Source organism: Leuciscus leuciscus (assembly GCF_965113295.1).
Source record: "Leuciscus leuciscus genome assembly, chromosome: 7".
In the NCBI taxonomy this organism is placed as follows: domain Eukaryota; kingdom Metazoa; phylum Chordata; class Actinopteri; order Cypriniformes; family Leuciscidae; genus Leuciscus; species Leuciscus leuciscus.
The window spans coordinates 39761298-39774958 of NC_138731.1; the positions used below are offsets into that span (position 1 = coordinate 39761298).

The window sequence follows — 13661 nt, forward strand, 5'->3', positions numbered from 1 at the left end:
GGTCCAAAAACAGCCATACTTTAAAGTTAAAAATTAAAGTTATAAAATAAAAATGATCATATATATCTGGAATACCTGGAATCTAAAATTTCAGCAAAAATAAATAAATAAATAAATATAGTTATTTAGTCAAGAGCAGTGTGATTTTTTTTGTCCTTTGTTTGATTAACATTAAAAACACAGACAGCAGAAGGAATATTAGGCTGCTGTCACTTTAAGAGCAAATGCACATATCTAATATACTTATTGTGTACATATGCATTTACTTATGTAATAACACTCACAAGTATAGAAGTACTTTGCATTAAAGACACCTACATTATATTCAATTCAGTTTGATTTGGGACAAAATAACGCATATTGTGAGAACTACATCCAACACTAAACCAAAACCTTTTGATACCAACAACGTTTGAGTAACTCAAATCTCATAATTTTCCATTCTTTTCCTCCAAACAGCACACACTGGCCTTTCCTGAGAAGCCCAGTACGGCTCCGGCCCCTGGCCCAATGCCGCCTCCTCCAGAACAGTGTCCCTGTCTGAACCCCTGACCCTCTACTGGGATGCCGAGGATAATGAGGTGTTAGGGAAACATCAGAACTGCGTGCTGATTACGTCAGAAGAGCCCCAGTTACCGCAGGCCACGCTCGGGCGAATAGAGGGGCGTTTGTTCTGTACCATGGAGAGACAGGCCACACTGATGATCATAGACCAGTGTCCAGAGCGCGCTGTAAAATCTGGAGTGACTAAATTCAGAATGAGGACAGAAAAAGAGGTGGCTAATACAGTACACTATTTATTTATATATTTTGAAAATGCACATACATAAATGAACAGAAATAGGCTAAATAAGCTGCTTACGTGACAGAATTCCAAATGAATTCTAGAAACTGAAATATCTTAATTGAACTATGGCAACCTGGTTTATAAGACATACATAATTGGAAAATGAACAAATTTCGAGATTAAATCAGAATTTCCATGTGCATGTAAACACAGTCATTGAGAGAAAAGAGAAAAAGACAGAGAATTATAATGAAAAATTTAGTCATTCCAAACAGAAGCCACTATAAATAGCCCATGCTAAGCTGTCTTGTCCATAAACATTGACTACAAATGGCATGAGTCACTTGTTTTTCAGTTCCCCTGGGCCTTCGCAGGAACAGCACAGGAGTGCTCATCAATATGTCTGTGTGTTGGCAGGTTACTGTTGCACCAAAGCTGATCAATGAAATCATGTGAGTGAATGTCCATTCATACAGTGCATGACATGTAACGCCAATTTCACATGCTTTGAGCTGTTAACCTGACTCCAGCATGCAGCAGGGATGACATATTTCTATAGGCCAAAACCTATAAAACCCCATGAGTTAGCATTTTAGCACTTCCGGTTCCATCGCCCCGAAGTCAATCCAATTTTCATGTTTTGTTATACGACATTAAACACACCAGTAATACCCCACTAATGATTTTTTTAAAGCTGTTACGCGTCTTGAAAAAGCGGTTGCTAACAAGTTGCTAAATGGTACTAAAAAGACGGTGCCAGGGACATTAAACCTCATCACGCTGAACAGATAAACTCATCTACGCACTAGTGCGCTTAGTGTATCATAAAGTTTTGTTGACCACAGAGCTTTTTTTTGGGGGGTGATAATTCAAAAGCCTATGGAAAATCCAATTAGGCTTTTGTCGAGGGAACCAGCGTGATGCTAACTTCCGGGTTGGCCTATAAAAATACGTCCTCACTGCACCACTCTAAATGCTTACAGATCAACAGTTACTGTTAGCACGCTACATCTCTGATACCACTTTTCCACCAACATGGTTCCGGTGCAGGTTCTCTGCCTTTGTCCATTCTCGAACCGTTACACGCATTTCCACTGCAGAAAAGGGTGTTCGGGGCCAGAAAGACTGGTTCGACTCCAGCCCTAAAAAACGTTCTGGTCTTGAACGGAGCTGGAGAAATGCTGTCGCTGTCTTTGCAGTCTCATTGAGTAACGTAATAACGTCACACTACATTGCTCTTTATATCTAAATATGTAAAACTGTGCGTGCGAGAGAGCGAGTGATTCAACGGTTACAGTTTCAACATATCTCCAAAAAGTACAGATGATTATATCGGTAGTTTATGCGAGCTGCCATTATGCTAAAATCACTCCCGGTACTGTGAACAGCAAAACAGAAGAGCCACACTGCCTGCACAAACACCGGGACGCGCACAGTTTTATTTCAGACTGTTTATAGTCAGGTAAACAACACGTAGTAGCGTTACTTCACCGGCTCCAGTTCGCGTGGCCGAAAACAGGCTCTGACTCAGAGAACCCAAACTGTTCTGGTGGAAAAGAGCTATGTATGCCTTTTAAAAGGAACCGTATGTAAGAAATGCATTTCAATTAATCATAAAATGGCCCTGATATGTCACTAGACATTAAGAAATCATGTTCATTTCAAATACTTATATCACTGACAACAGTAGTCCGGCCAGGATATTTTCATTTAAAAGTGAAGTTGCAGCCCTCAACTGATGTTGATGTTGTCATGTTGTGTTTTGGCCTGATGCTCCACCCTCCACCTATCTACCAATCACGAAGTCAGTAATGTTTCGGCATCCGGGTTGCCAGCTCTGCTCTAGTTACCACAGCTGCAGCTACAAACGTGTCGGATAAAAAATGCCAGCCTATCTGGCAACCTCGAGTCAGGGGGGAGGGGGAGGGGATACACCGCTCTACAGCAATTTGAAAGTGATTGCAGTACCAGTTTTGGCCACAATCTTACATACGGTTCCTTTAAAGCACCAAAGCTAAAATATATATATTTTTTTAAATAAACTCATTAATTGACTTGTCAGCTGTTGGATGACTAATCGACCAACCTTACCAAAGCCCAATTTATACAAAATATAATTCATTTATTTAATTTGATCTTTGGGACATTTTCATTTCATTTGGTCATTTGGGACATTTATTTGACATGAACATGTTTTGTGAGATTCACATCGAGAAAGAGGGATGAGAGGGAGAGTGATGGGGTCTTTCAGTTTTCCATCCCCACTCCTCCACCCTCCAGTCTTTAAATAAGCGAGACATGAAGTCGCTTATGAGGTCATGATGACATCAGTGGGGTTGCCGTGGTATCGGCGCGTGTGTTTACCAGCCGGGTGGCTCTAACGACTCCTGAACGCAGCGGCCCCTGAACATTCGCTTGGCTACGCAGGCTAAAAGCCAAACGCTGGGCAGCTAGAGGAGTGTTCTTCAAAAGTCTCTTTTAGTCTAAACAGCCGCTTAAGTAAAAGGCCTACACACTCAGCTCTTCCATATAGACGTCCGCACTTGGCACCAACCACGCATCTGGCCTCGAACAGCGGAGAGAAAGTGAATCGCAAGTGTGTGCGTGTATAAAATCATAATTCAACCAACAGGATACAGCTCCCATTAAGCTTCACTGCAACATGTTTATTCTTCATAAGACTACAACAGTCTACAGCACTACCGAAATCAATCGATGCTCTTATCTTCCCCCGGCTCATGCTATCATCTACAGGACAATTATCTCCTCATCCAGTCAACTACTGGAAGATGACAACAAAAGAATAAACCCTAAATGTTTCTGAACCCAAGCCCTGAGTGCTATCTAAATGCCCTGCTAACTTGTCCACCTGGACAGATGAGGCAGTAAAATTGCACTTCACTGGAAGCCTTGAAATTTATTCCATTAATTCAAGTACAGCGAAAATCACTGGTCACTGGCACCCACGCTTTACTCAGAGGCTTGCGATGAATGCACAATTACAGCCTCTCATGCCGGGAGTGCACTGTAATCACAGCATAAAGAGATATGCATTAAGAACCGGTCGCTATCATTGAGGAGTGTCCGCCGAAATCTCGCCGCAATGATGGCATCACCAATCCAGCCATCAGCGAGCCAAAACAAACAGAAAGAAAGTGGATATAGACACGCAATCCTTCGTAGCGTGCTTATTTCTGAGAGCGGGTGCTCAAAATGCTGATCAGAAATGACATGTTTACAGTAAACAGAGGATAATATATAGCTGCCATCGCCAATTATACAGTACCAGTTAATGAACCACCGTGTCCATTTTCTCAGCCCAAACTTGCTAAAGTGCCATTATACTATATCACCCAAATGAGTCCTGACCCATCAGTCACCCTCATTATGGTGAGGTCACAGGGTCAACAGCAAGTCCTGGAACGTTTGACAGAAAAACAATTGGGTTCTAGTATTAATGATGCACTGACTTGTTTATTTTGATCATAAAGCAGTTTAACTCTTTCCACGCCATTGACGGAATCTTCCGTTATTAATGAGACAATGCTTACCCGGCATTGATGGAATTTTCTGGCTGTCCGTGTTTTCACTGTTATACGGTAGGGGGTGCTATTAGGCATCTTGAAAGAGTAGAGAATCTCCATATCAAAACAAAGGCAAAAAGGAGCAGAAACAAGCGATAAAAGCATTGCTTATGCACAGTTTTTGTTAAAAAAAGTTCATTTTTTTAATGAAACTCACCCACATTCAAGTGGTGATAAAAAATAAAGCATGAAGCTAGAATATTTTTTCCCTTTAAAACCAGAGGCTCTGTTCTTTCTTTTGATATATTGCGTGTTCAGATATTCATACAACAAAATATTCTAGGGGCCATGAAATGTTTGTGAAAATGTTTTTTTTTTTTTTTTAAACACTGGCTGGCAAAAAAAAAAAAAACGCTGTCGGAGAAACAGTTAAACGTGATTTGCTTAGAATTAAACTATAATTAAATCAGGAACTATTTTCATACTAGGGCTGGGTGATATCACAATATATTATTCAAAATGTACTCACGATTTTTTGCAATCCTTTCATCACAGCAGATGTTTTAATAACATATCTGATGCAAACCTCAACAAAAACAGTTTGTACGTTGAAGCTGACATTACATTGCAACTTACATTACAATTTGTTATAATAAATCGATTCAAAACAGTGCACCAATATATTTTTTGTAACTTATATTTAATATAAATTATATATTTATCCATTTTAAATACAGTAAGTATTATTGTATTGGTGTACATAAATCATTTTTGAAGCCTTTTGCATTTGGCTATTTGGTCAAAAAGGTTGTTCTGATGATTAAAAAAAAACACCTTTTATGTCATTTAAAGGGATACTCCACCGAAAAATGAAAATTCTGTCATCATATACTCACCCTCATGTTGTTACAAAACTGTATGAATTTCTTTCTTCTGCTGAACAGAAAGGAAGATATTTAGAAGAATGTCAGTAACCAGACAGTTTTAGATACCATTGACTTCCATAGTAGGAAAAAAATATACTATGGAAGTCAATGGTATCTAAAACTGTCTGGTTACTGACATTCTTCTAAATATCTTCCTTTCTGTTCAGCAGAAGAAAGAAATTCATACAGTTTTGAAACAACATGAGAGTGAGTATATGATGACAGAATTTTCATTTTTCGGTGGAGTATCCCTTTAAGAGTAATTATATCAAAATGCATTGAATATCATCAAAAGATTAAAGAAAACGATCAAAACTTCTGATAACTAAAGTTCTGATTATGAACAGTTATATCAGGAAATAAAGAGCCCTTCATAAGAAATACAGACACAAGTTTGTATCAGCGCGCTCTCTTTCTCTCTCTCTCTCTCTCTCTCTCTCTCTCTCTCTCTGTGTGTGAGACAAGGCCTCTCGCCCTCATCCAGACTCCACCTCTAACCAGATGCTCCAGGCATTTCCCTCCAATGGAGGGAGACACCAGCAGCTGGAGCTATTTATATCCTCAGGTCCCCTAGCAGAGTAGCAGTTTGACTCAGCATGACCGGATTAGGATTAATTTGTGCTTCAAATCTATGATATTGATATTATGAATGTCCTGCTCAGGTCAGGACGATATAGGTAAAATTACATATCTTAATATCGTTCATTACTTAGTTGATATTCATTTTCTTGATATTACTGTATTCATTATGAAATTGATTTTTTCTTCTTCTTCATTATCATTTCAACCTAACAAACACTTTAGCCGATTACAGTAGATTCACAATGTTTAAGGCCAGAAGTAAAATAGTGAAAATCTTGTATAAAAATATTTGAATACAAAAAAATATAAAAAATAAAAAAATGAATTTTTGAGTCATGACACAAATAAACTGTTGAATCAAAAACGAATCAGATAAAAAGAAATACAAATAAGCCTGCCACTAAATGACATAAAACAAAACAAACTGTTATTGGTTGATTTCATGTTGATTAGACAGCATCTTCATGTCTAAGTGCGCAGTTCTTGGGTTGAATAAACAGCAAACCGATGTTATACCTTAAGGCGATAATCAGAAGTCTGTCTATGAGACTAATGGATCGGTAGACCTCTCAGCAGATGGTTTGAATGAAAGCTTTCCCTCATTAAAACTTGAGAAAACTCTAAATATAAAGAGACGGACATACTGAAGGTGAATGAAAACAGTGCTGCATGCTGGGCTGCTCTGTGAAGCCACCGGACGATTGTCACATGTGCTTTTAATAGGGAGAGGAGGGGTGAGCAATGCCCATTCAAATGTGAATGGCACTGAGGTAGGACACTGCAGGCTCCTGGATGACTAAGAGAGAGCGAGAGCGAGAGCGAGAGAGAGAGAGAGAGAGAGAGAGAGAGAGAGAGAGAGAGAGAGAGAGAGAGAGAGAGAGAGAGAGAGAGAGAGTGTGTGTGTGTGTGTGTGTGTGTGTGTGTGTGTGTGTGTGTGTGTGTGTGTGTGTGTGTGTGTGTGTGTGTGTGTGTGTACACACTGGCCAACACATTCATGACAACCCCTCTTCAATGACAAAGATACTGAGACACCAAAATCATCTTCAAATCATCTAAAAATCCCTATCTTAAATATACACACTGTACTTATATATATATATATATTAGGGGTGGAGCCGAACCCGAATACGGTATTCGGAAAGCACAAATAATGTGTTTTTTACGAATACTTATTTCGAACAAATACTTTTAAAAATATTTGTATTCGGGAACAAGAAAAACTTTATATCAAAAAGCTACGTTTCCTCATGAGACATGGCGACCGGCGGTGCTGCTGATGTGGTGGCTGAAATATTTTGGATTAGGCTAATGTCACGTTGTCATAAGGGGTAGTTCACATAGCGCGTTTTTTGCGCGTGCAGATTTCAAATGTAGGCGCGCGGCAAGCGCGCTGCATAGCAACGACAGACGCCACGGGAGGGCAAGCGCTTGTGGAAAGGAGAAAGCGTGCGAACTGCGCTCTTCATGATTACGAAGTATCAGCAAAGAATTAATTGATTTCTAGCCCTTGCATTAGCTTTAGATATATTTATGGAGATGAGAAATGAAATAAAAAAGCCGTCATTTTGTCATTAATATCAGTCCGTCAGAAAAGCAGTTCTAGGCTTATTCTTGGCTGGATAACTCTTAGCAGGTTTAAAAAGCTCTTTTAAAATTAAATATGAATGCAGTTTTGGATTAAATATAAGTACAGTCAAGTCAAATAAAACATGTTTTATCTCCTGTTTGGTAACACTACAATAAGATACCATTCATTAACATTACTTAATGCGCATCTAACATCAACACATTGAGTGAACAATATATTTTTACAACATTAATGTTTGTGAATGTTATTTAATACAAACACTTGATTGGTCATGTTTGTTCACTTCATTCATTGTGCATTAAATAATGTTAACATAAATAATGTTAACTTTTGATTTTAAAAATGTATTTTTAAATGAACCCCAAGGAGAATAATTGCGACAGTATATAGCCTAACTATTGTTTATTGTTAGGTCATTTTATCTATTGTTATCTAACAAATGTAATATTAATGTAGTGTTTTTAATACTACAGTTTCCATCTTTGTAACCGTGATATAAACTTTAATATATGTAAATTTAATCTAAATTAAGCTTTACCGAAATTGTTACCGAGAACCGTGGATGTTCACAGGTATTGGTACCGAATACTGAAATTTTGGCACCGTGACAACACTAGTAGCTCTGTTAGCTTGGTAATTTAGACAATATGCTGTTGACAGAGTAACATTAACGTAGGTAATGGCTGTTATGTTATTTTCTTTTCAATGACGTTCCTTGTTACATGTTCATTGCTGGATTTATGGAAAAACATCAACCAATATTGCATATCCATAATTATTATAATTGATATATAATTAAAGAATACTTACACTATAACGTAAATTAGAAGTGTAACGCAAAAAAAAATGGATTTTTACACCTATTTTGAAATTTACTCGAATACAAATACAAATACAAATACTTTTCCTCTCTCAACAAATACAAATACAGATACAAATACCGGCTGCTTTGCACACCCCTAATATATATATATATATATACACACACTTTATATAAGTCACTGTTTGGATTTAAATAGGAAAATATTTTAAAGTCTATGATTGGTTCATTATTGCAGTGATTACTGTGTTTCTATCATGTTATATGTTTGGCAACAGTTCTTCTAACCCTAATGATGGAGAGAGTTTTCATTTCATAAACAACCATGTAGGAAAACACATCATGGCCATATTCCAGGATGACAATGTCAAGATTCATCAGGCTCAAATTGTGAAAGAATGGTTGGGAGGAGCATGAAGAATCATTTTTACATATGGTTTTGCTCCTCTGAGTCCAGATCTTAAATTGATTGAATGTCTTTGGGATGTGCTGGAGGAGACTTTACAGAGAGCTGGACTCTTGCATTGTCAATACAAGATCTTGACCAAAAAAAGTATGCATATCTTGATGGAATACCATCACAACATTTATTTCCATCAAGAGGTGCATACATTTATTTTGGTAAAGTTTTAGTAAATTTGTTTTGTGCTTTTGCCATTTTTATTAGTACTTTCTATATAGCTTTATAGCATTTTTAAGTTTTAGTAATTTTAGTACTTCAACTTTATTTATTTCCCTTACATACCAAGTTTAAGTTTTCCATCAAATACTTATTTTTTAATAAAAAAAATTTCATTTCAGCATTATTTTTCAAATATCGATGAATTATTTTTAATAGTTTTAGCATTAGTTAACAATAACCAGACAGGTCGTTGTAAATTCAACAGTTATGTTATATGTTAAATAAGCATGTGGTTTTGCCTATTGGATAATCCAGTGAATTAACGTTAAATACTTCCAAATTAAATACTTATGAGAATAAGATAAGAACAATCACGACCAAAAAAAAATTCATCAACTGTTATATTCAATTAATAACAGAAATCATACACAGCTAGTTTTGGCTCTTGATTCTGATTGGATGAACCATTTTTTTTTAAGCCATTGTAAAATAACCAATAAACGTGCACATGTGACCTCATGAGTTGAATTCTATATGAATGCGGCAAGTTGCGATGTTACTTGGCAACCGTAAACAACAAAACTGCACTTTTCAGTGCCAAAAACCTCGTAATAACTAGTTCCTTGTCTTGACTCGTTCGGGACACGTCCTGCTTTGCATTTGCATTAATCCATGTTTCTGTACCGCTCACAGGTGTAAACAACGTAACGCAGTCCTGCCCACTGAGTAGACGCATCTACCACGGTATAAACGGTACAGCGGTATCTCTACCGGCTGACACGTCCAACATCACGCTGCCCAGCCCTACTTTCCATCCTCACCAGACAGATTGTCCAGGACAGAGACCCTGCGCCACAAGCACAGCCAAGCGGAACACCTCTCTCTCTCTCTCTCTCTCTCTCTCACACACACACACACACACACACAAAACAAAACAGTGACAATAAAGTGCATTGAAAAGCTCTCATCACTCTCACCACTCAACAGAGAGCGTTCAAGGATGCAGCGCGCGTGTACACACACCCACACAAGAGTGTTAGCGTATCTCAGCACCATGCAATAAAGCCATAGTCTTCACACTCCCGTCCGCCCACTCAACCTCCCTCACTCAGAACACCCTGTACAGAAATGGCACATACCCATCAGCCCCTCAAGTCCAGAGCAGGGAGACGGCAGACAGTGAGCCGGAGGGGTTACGATGCGCTCGATGCCTCTAACAGCGCTGAGTGTGGCTCTCTCTCGGTCTTTCACATTCCCCGTCTCACTCTCACTGACTCTCTTCCCTCCGGCTGTGTCTGTATCTCACTCCGTCACCCTTGCCCCTCCCCTCTCTCTCTCTCTCTCTCTCTCTCTCTCTCGCCCGCCCGCCCTTCCTCTCAGCTGGTGACATCACAGAGCCGTTGCAGGCATGCTGAGTGTTTATGTGCACTGCTGTAGTTTCCTGGAACACGGGGCAGATTCACAGAAGCTCCAAGACTCTCTCTCTCTCTCTCTCTCTCTCTCTCTCTCTCTCTCTCTCTCTCTCTCTCTCTCTCTCTCTCTGTCATTAGCACACTACTCTGATGTTTACATAGAGCGTAACGGTGACCACCCACTTTTTCAGTGGCTTTAGTTTGGGAAGAATTTTTCCTCATTAATTTTCTCCCAACGATTCTGCAATTAAGAGCTCGAAACCAAACCAGCAAGCTCTTGGGTAAATAACAACAATCGTTTGGTTCAAAGGAAAAAGGTGTTTGAACATCTGGAAAAATACAGAAGTGTTTAATATGAACCATTCAATCCATAAAGCACTGTGGATAAAGTACAGCAAGTGAAATAATCAGAAATAATGGTATGATATGTGAAAATGTTGACTAAAGTTGAAAAAGTAAAATATAAGTTTGAGTTTTTAGAATATAGCTTAAAGGGATAGTTCACCCAAAAATGAAAATTACTCCATGATTTACTCACCCTCAAGCAATCCTAGGTGTATATGACTTTCTTACAGACGAAAAAAACATGTCCTGGCTCTTCCAAGCTTTATAACCCTTTTGTGCGATTAATCACGATTATATTTTTAAATCTATTGACAGTCCTAATAAATACGTTTCTAGTGTAGTTCTTCAATAAGCATTTGGCTTGACAGTAAAAAAAAAATTACGAGTAAATTAAAAAAGAAAACGAGTGTGATTTTTACTGTGTAAAGCTCCTAGATCACTTATAATTTTTCAAAGCTCATGTTGTCTGGAGTTTTATGTCTATTGAAGTTTCTTCGAAATTTAATTTTTGCAGTGTTTTGTCAGTAGACCAATCCAAAAACACATTAAATAACAGTACAACCCACTGAAGAGATGCACGTCTATCCCTCATAGCCTTGCTTTCATTCCCCTTAAAAATCAAAGATGGCGCTGCTGTGAATAAGGTCTATAGGACCAATGAAAAAAATCTCTAAACATCTTAAAGTAATCTCGGAGGTTTGAAATAACACAAAGTGTCAAGTTAAATTTTTGAGCTGACTAGGAATAGGGGGAAAAAAAACATGTGAACACATCTCATCTTACTACACATTTAACATTCCCATTCCCTGATGGCTTTATGCAGAGCTCATTTACAGTTCCTCTAGAGTTTTATTGATTGATCGATTGACTCAGGAATATCTTGACGATCATGAGCTAAAACCCTGTGTACGGCTATTGATCATCTCCAGCACACTGTTCAGGGAAATCCCATAACTCTAAAAATACTAATATCCCATTCCCCAGCCCAGTTTGTCTGTCACCTAATTAATCTGGAAGACTTAGGTCACCATTGTTGGGAAGAAAAAACAACACGCATGATTAGCTCTTTCGTCTTTGAATAATTGAAGGTAATAAGAAAGCTGGAGAACGAGGTGCTTGAGAAAAAATCACAAATGAGAACATTAGAGCCGTGATGGATGGAGCGTGGTCGGGATTTTGAGCGGCAGACTCCATCATGTGACGCCACACACGCCCCGTCCATGAACATGGTATCTTTCGGAAGATTGTGTGTTTTTCCAAAGGGTTCGGGAGAAGTGAAGAGGAGGTCCATCTTCACAGGACAGCCTGCCTTGACAAGGCCACGTTGGTAAAGCCTGGCGCTTAACAAAGCAGAAAATCAATGGCACATTTACTTGGGCTCAATGTTAATCAATACGCAGTGTGTACAGATATGGGCACAGAAAGACCAAGAGACAGAGAGAGAAAGAGAGCGTTGAAATATTTATCCTACAGATCCCTTTCATACAGAGACGCCAAGCAAACAATACCACACGGCCAACACCCAAAACGAAGTGCTGTTGGATCCTTTACAAAGAGCCTGGAGCATTAAAACTCAGCTCAGCCCAAAAATAAAGAGAGAACACAATCTCAACTCTCACATAAACAAACACGCAATCAGATAATTATCTTCCACATCACAAGAGATCAAATGTAATCAACATTCCCTCTTCTTCGGATTAGTCAGAGCACTTTAGAACAAGGAACAGTGTAGTATAAATTAGGGATTGGCAGTATAGCTTAAGTCATATTTCATAACGCTAGGAATAATTGTATGAATGCGTCACTAAATAGTTATTTTTGCTGAAGAAAAATAAATAAAAATCACACGGTTGATTATTACTTCTGGAGTTAGGCAATTTGAAAAATATATATTATATATATTAAAAATAAGTTCTGGGAGCTGTTTCTTTGAAATAGAAACAGTCCAACCTGTGCCGTTAAGTCCTGGGTACTAAATTTTCCACCTTCCACTCCTTCTCAAAGACCCTTTCAAAGTAAACTCTTTTAGCAGTGAGCATGGAAAGATGCGTTCGGCGCGTGCACACAACACTGTTGTATGTGCACCATCTGTGCTAAAACACAAAAATTGGATGTCCGAGGACCCTCCTGATGACGAAAATTACATCACATGGACAGTGTGACCGTTGCGGAAAGCGGACGGCTGAAGTATACTTTGGGCTTCAGATAAAAAAATAAAAAAAAATCTTATGAACTGATTCTTTTTATTTAAACAAAACATACAGCCCAACCAGTCTCATTAGATTTTTTAACTAAAATGAATCCGTTCATACAAATAATTATATATATATATATATATATATATATATATATATATATATATATATATATATATATATATATATATATATTCATATGAACTGATTCTTTAGTTAAACAAAAAGATAGACACCAATCAGTGAAGTTTGATTCCAGAAATAATTATTTCTTGAACTGATACTATTTAGTGAAACAAAAACATACAGCCCAACCAGTGCATATTCTCAAATATTCTCTAGAAAAAGATTCTCAAAAACAGATTAAATAATTTTAATAGAGCTTATCCATCCATCCAACACAACATGATGATGTATGGATGGATAAGCTCTATTAAGTCAATCAAAAGCTTGTGAATCAGTCAGGACAGTTACTGAATTAATCTGACTCACTTTACTGAATGGCATGTTGTTACCTGCTTATTTTTTGCATTTTTGCTCAATTATATATTTAAGGTTTTTATGCTCACCATGGCTGTATTTATGGATCAAAAATACAGTAAAAACAGTAATACTGTGAAATATTATCACAATTTAAAATAATTGTTTTCTATTTGAATATATTTTAAATGTAATTTATTCTTGTGATGTAAAGCTGAATTTTCAGCATCATTACTCCAGTCTTCAGTGTCACATGATCCTTCATAAATCATTCAAATATGCTGATTTGGTGCTCAAGAAACATTTCTTATTATTATTATCGATGTAAAAAAAACAAACAAAAAAACAGCTTAATATTTTTCTATTAAGTTTTTATTTTT

The 13661-nt window shown here is 37.7% G+C and overlaps 1 protein-coding gene and 1 long non-coding RNA gene across 4 annotated transcripts in view; both read right to left on the minus strand.

The window, feature by feature from the left end:
• hdac4 (histone deacetylase 4) overlaps positions 1-13661 on the minus strand; it is a 198459-nt gene that overhangs the window by 97467 nt on the left and 87331 nt on the right. The window contains exon 1 of one of the 3 annotated variants that reach the window (XM_082174628.1): positions 9989-10270. The exons of the other annotated variants lie outside the window; for them this stretch is intronic. Coding sequence (XP_082030754.1) covers positions 9989-9992 — 4 coding nt within the window. The 5' untranslated portion in view covers positions 9993-10270. Of the gene's footprint in view, positions 1-9988; positions 10271-13661 lie in introns of those variants that run through there. 3 annotated transcript variants of the gene reach the window in all.
• On the minus strand, positions 1648-2099 carry LOC309502434. The gene is made up of 2 exons (XR_014207275.1): positions 1808-2099; positions 1648-1756 (listed from the first exon to the last, which is right to left on the minus strand). It is a non-coding gene; the product is annotated as an uncharacterized lncRNA (long non-coding RNA).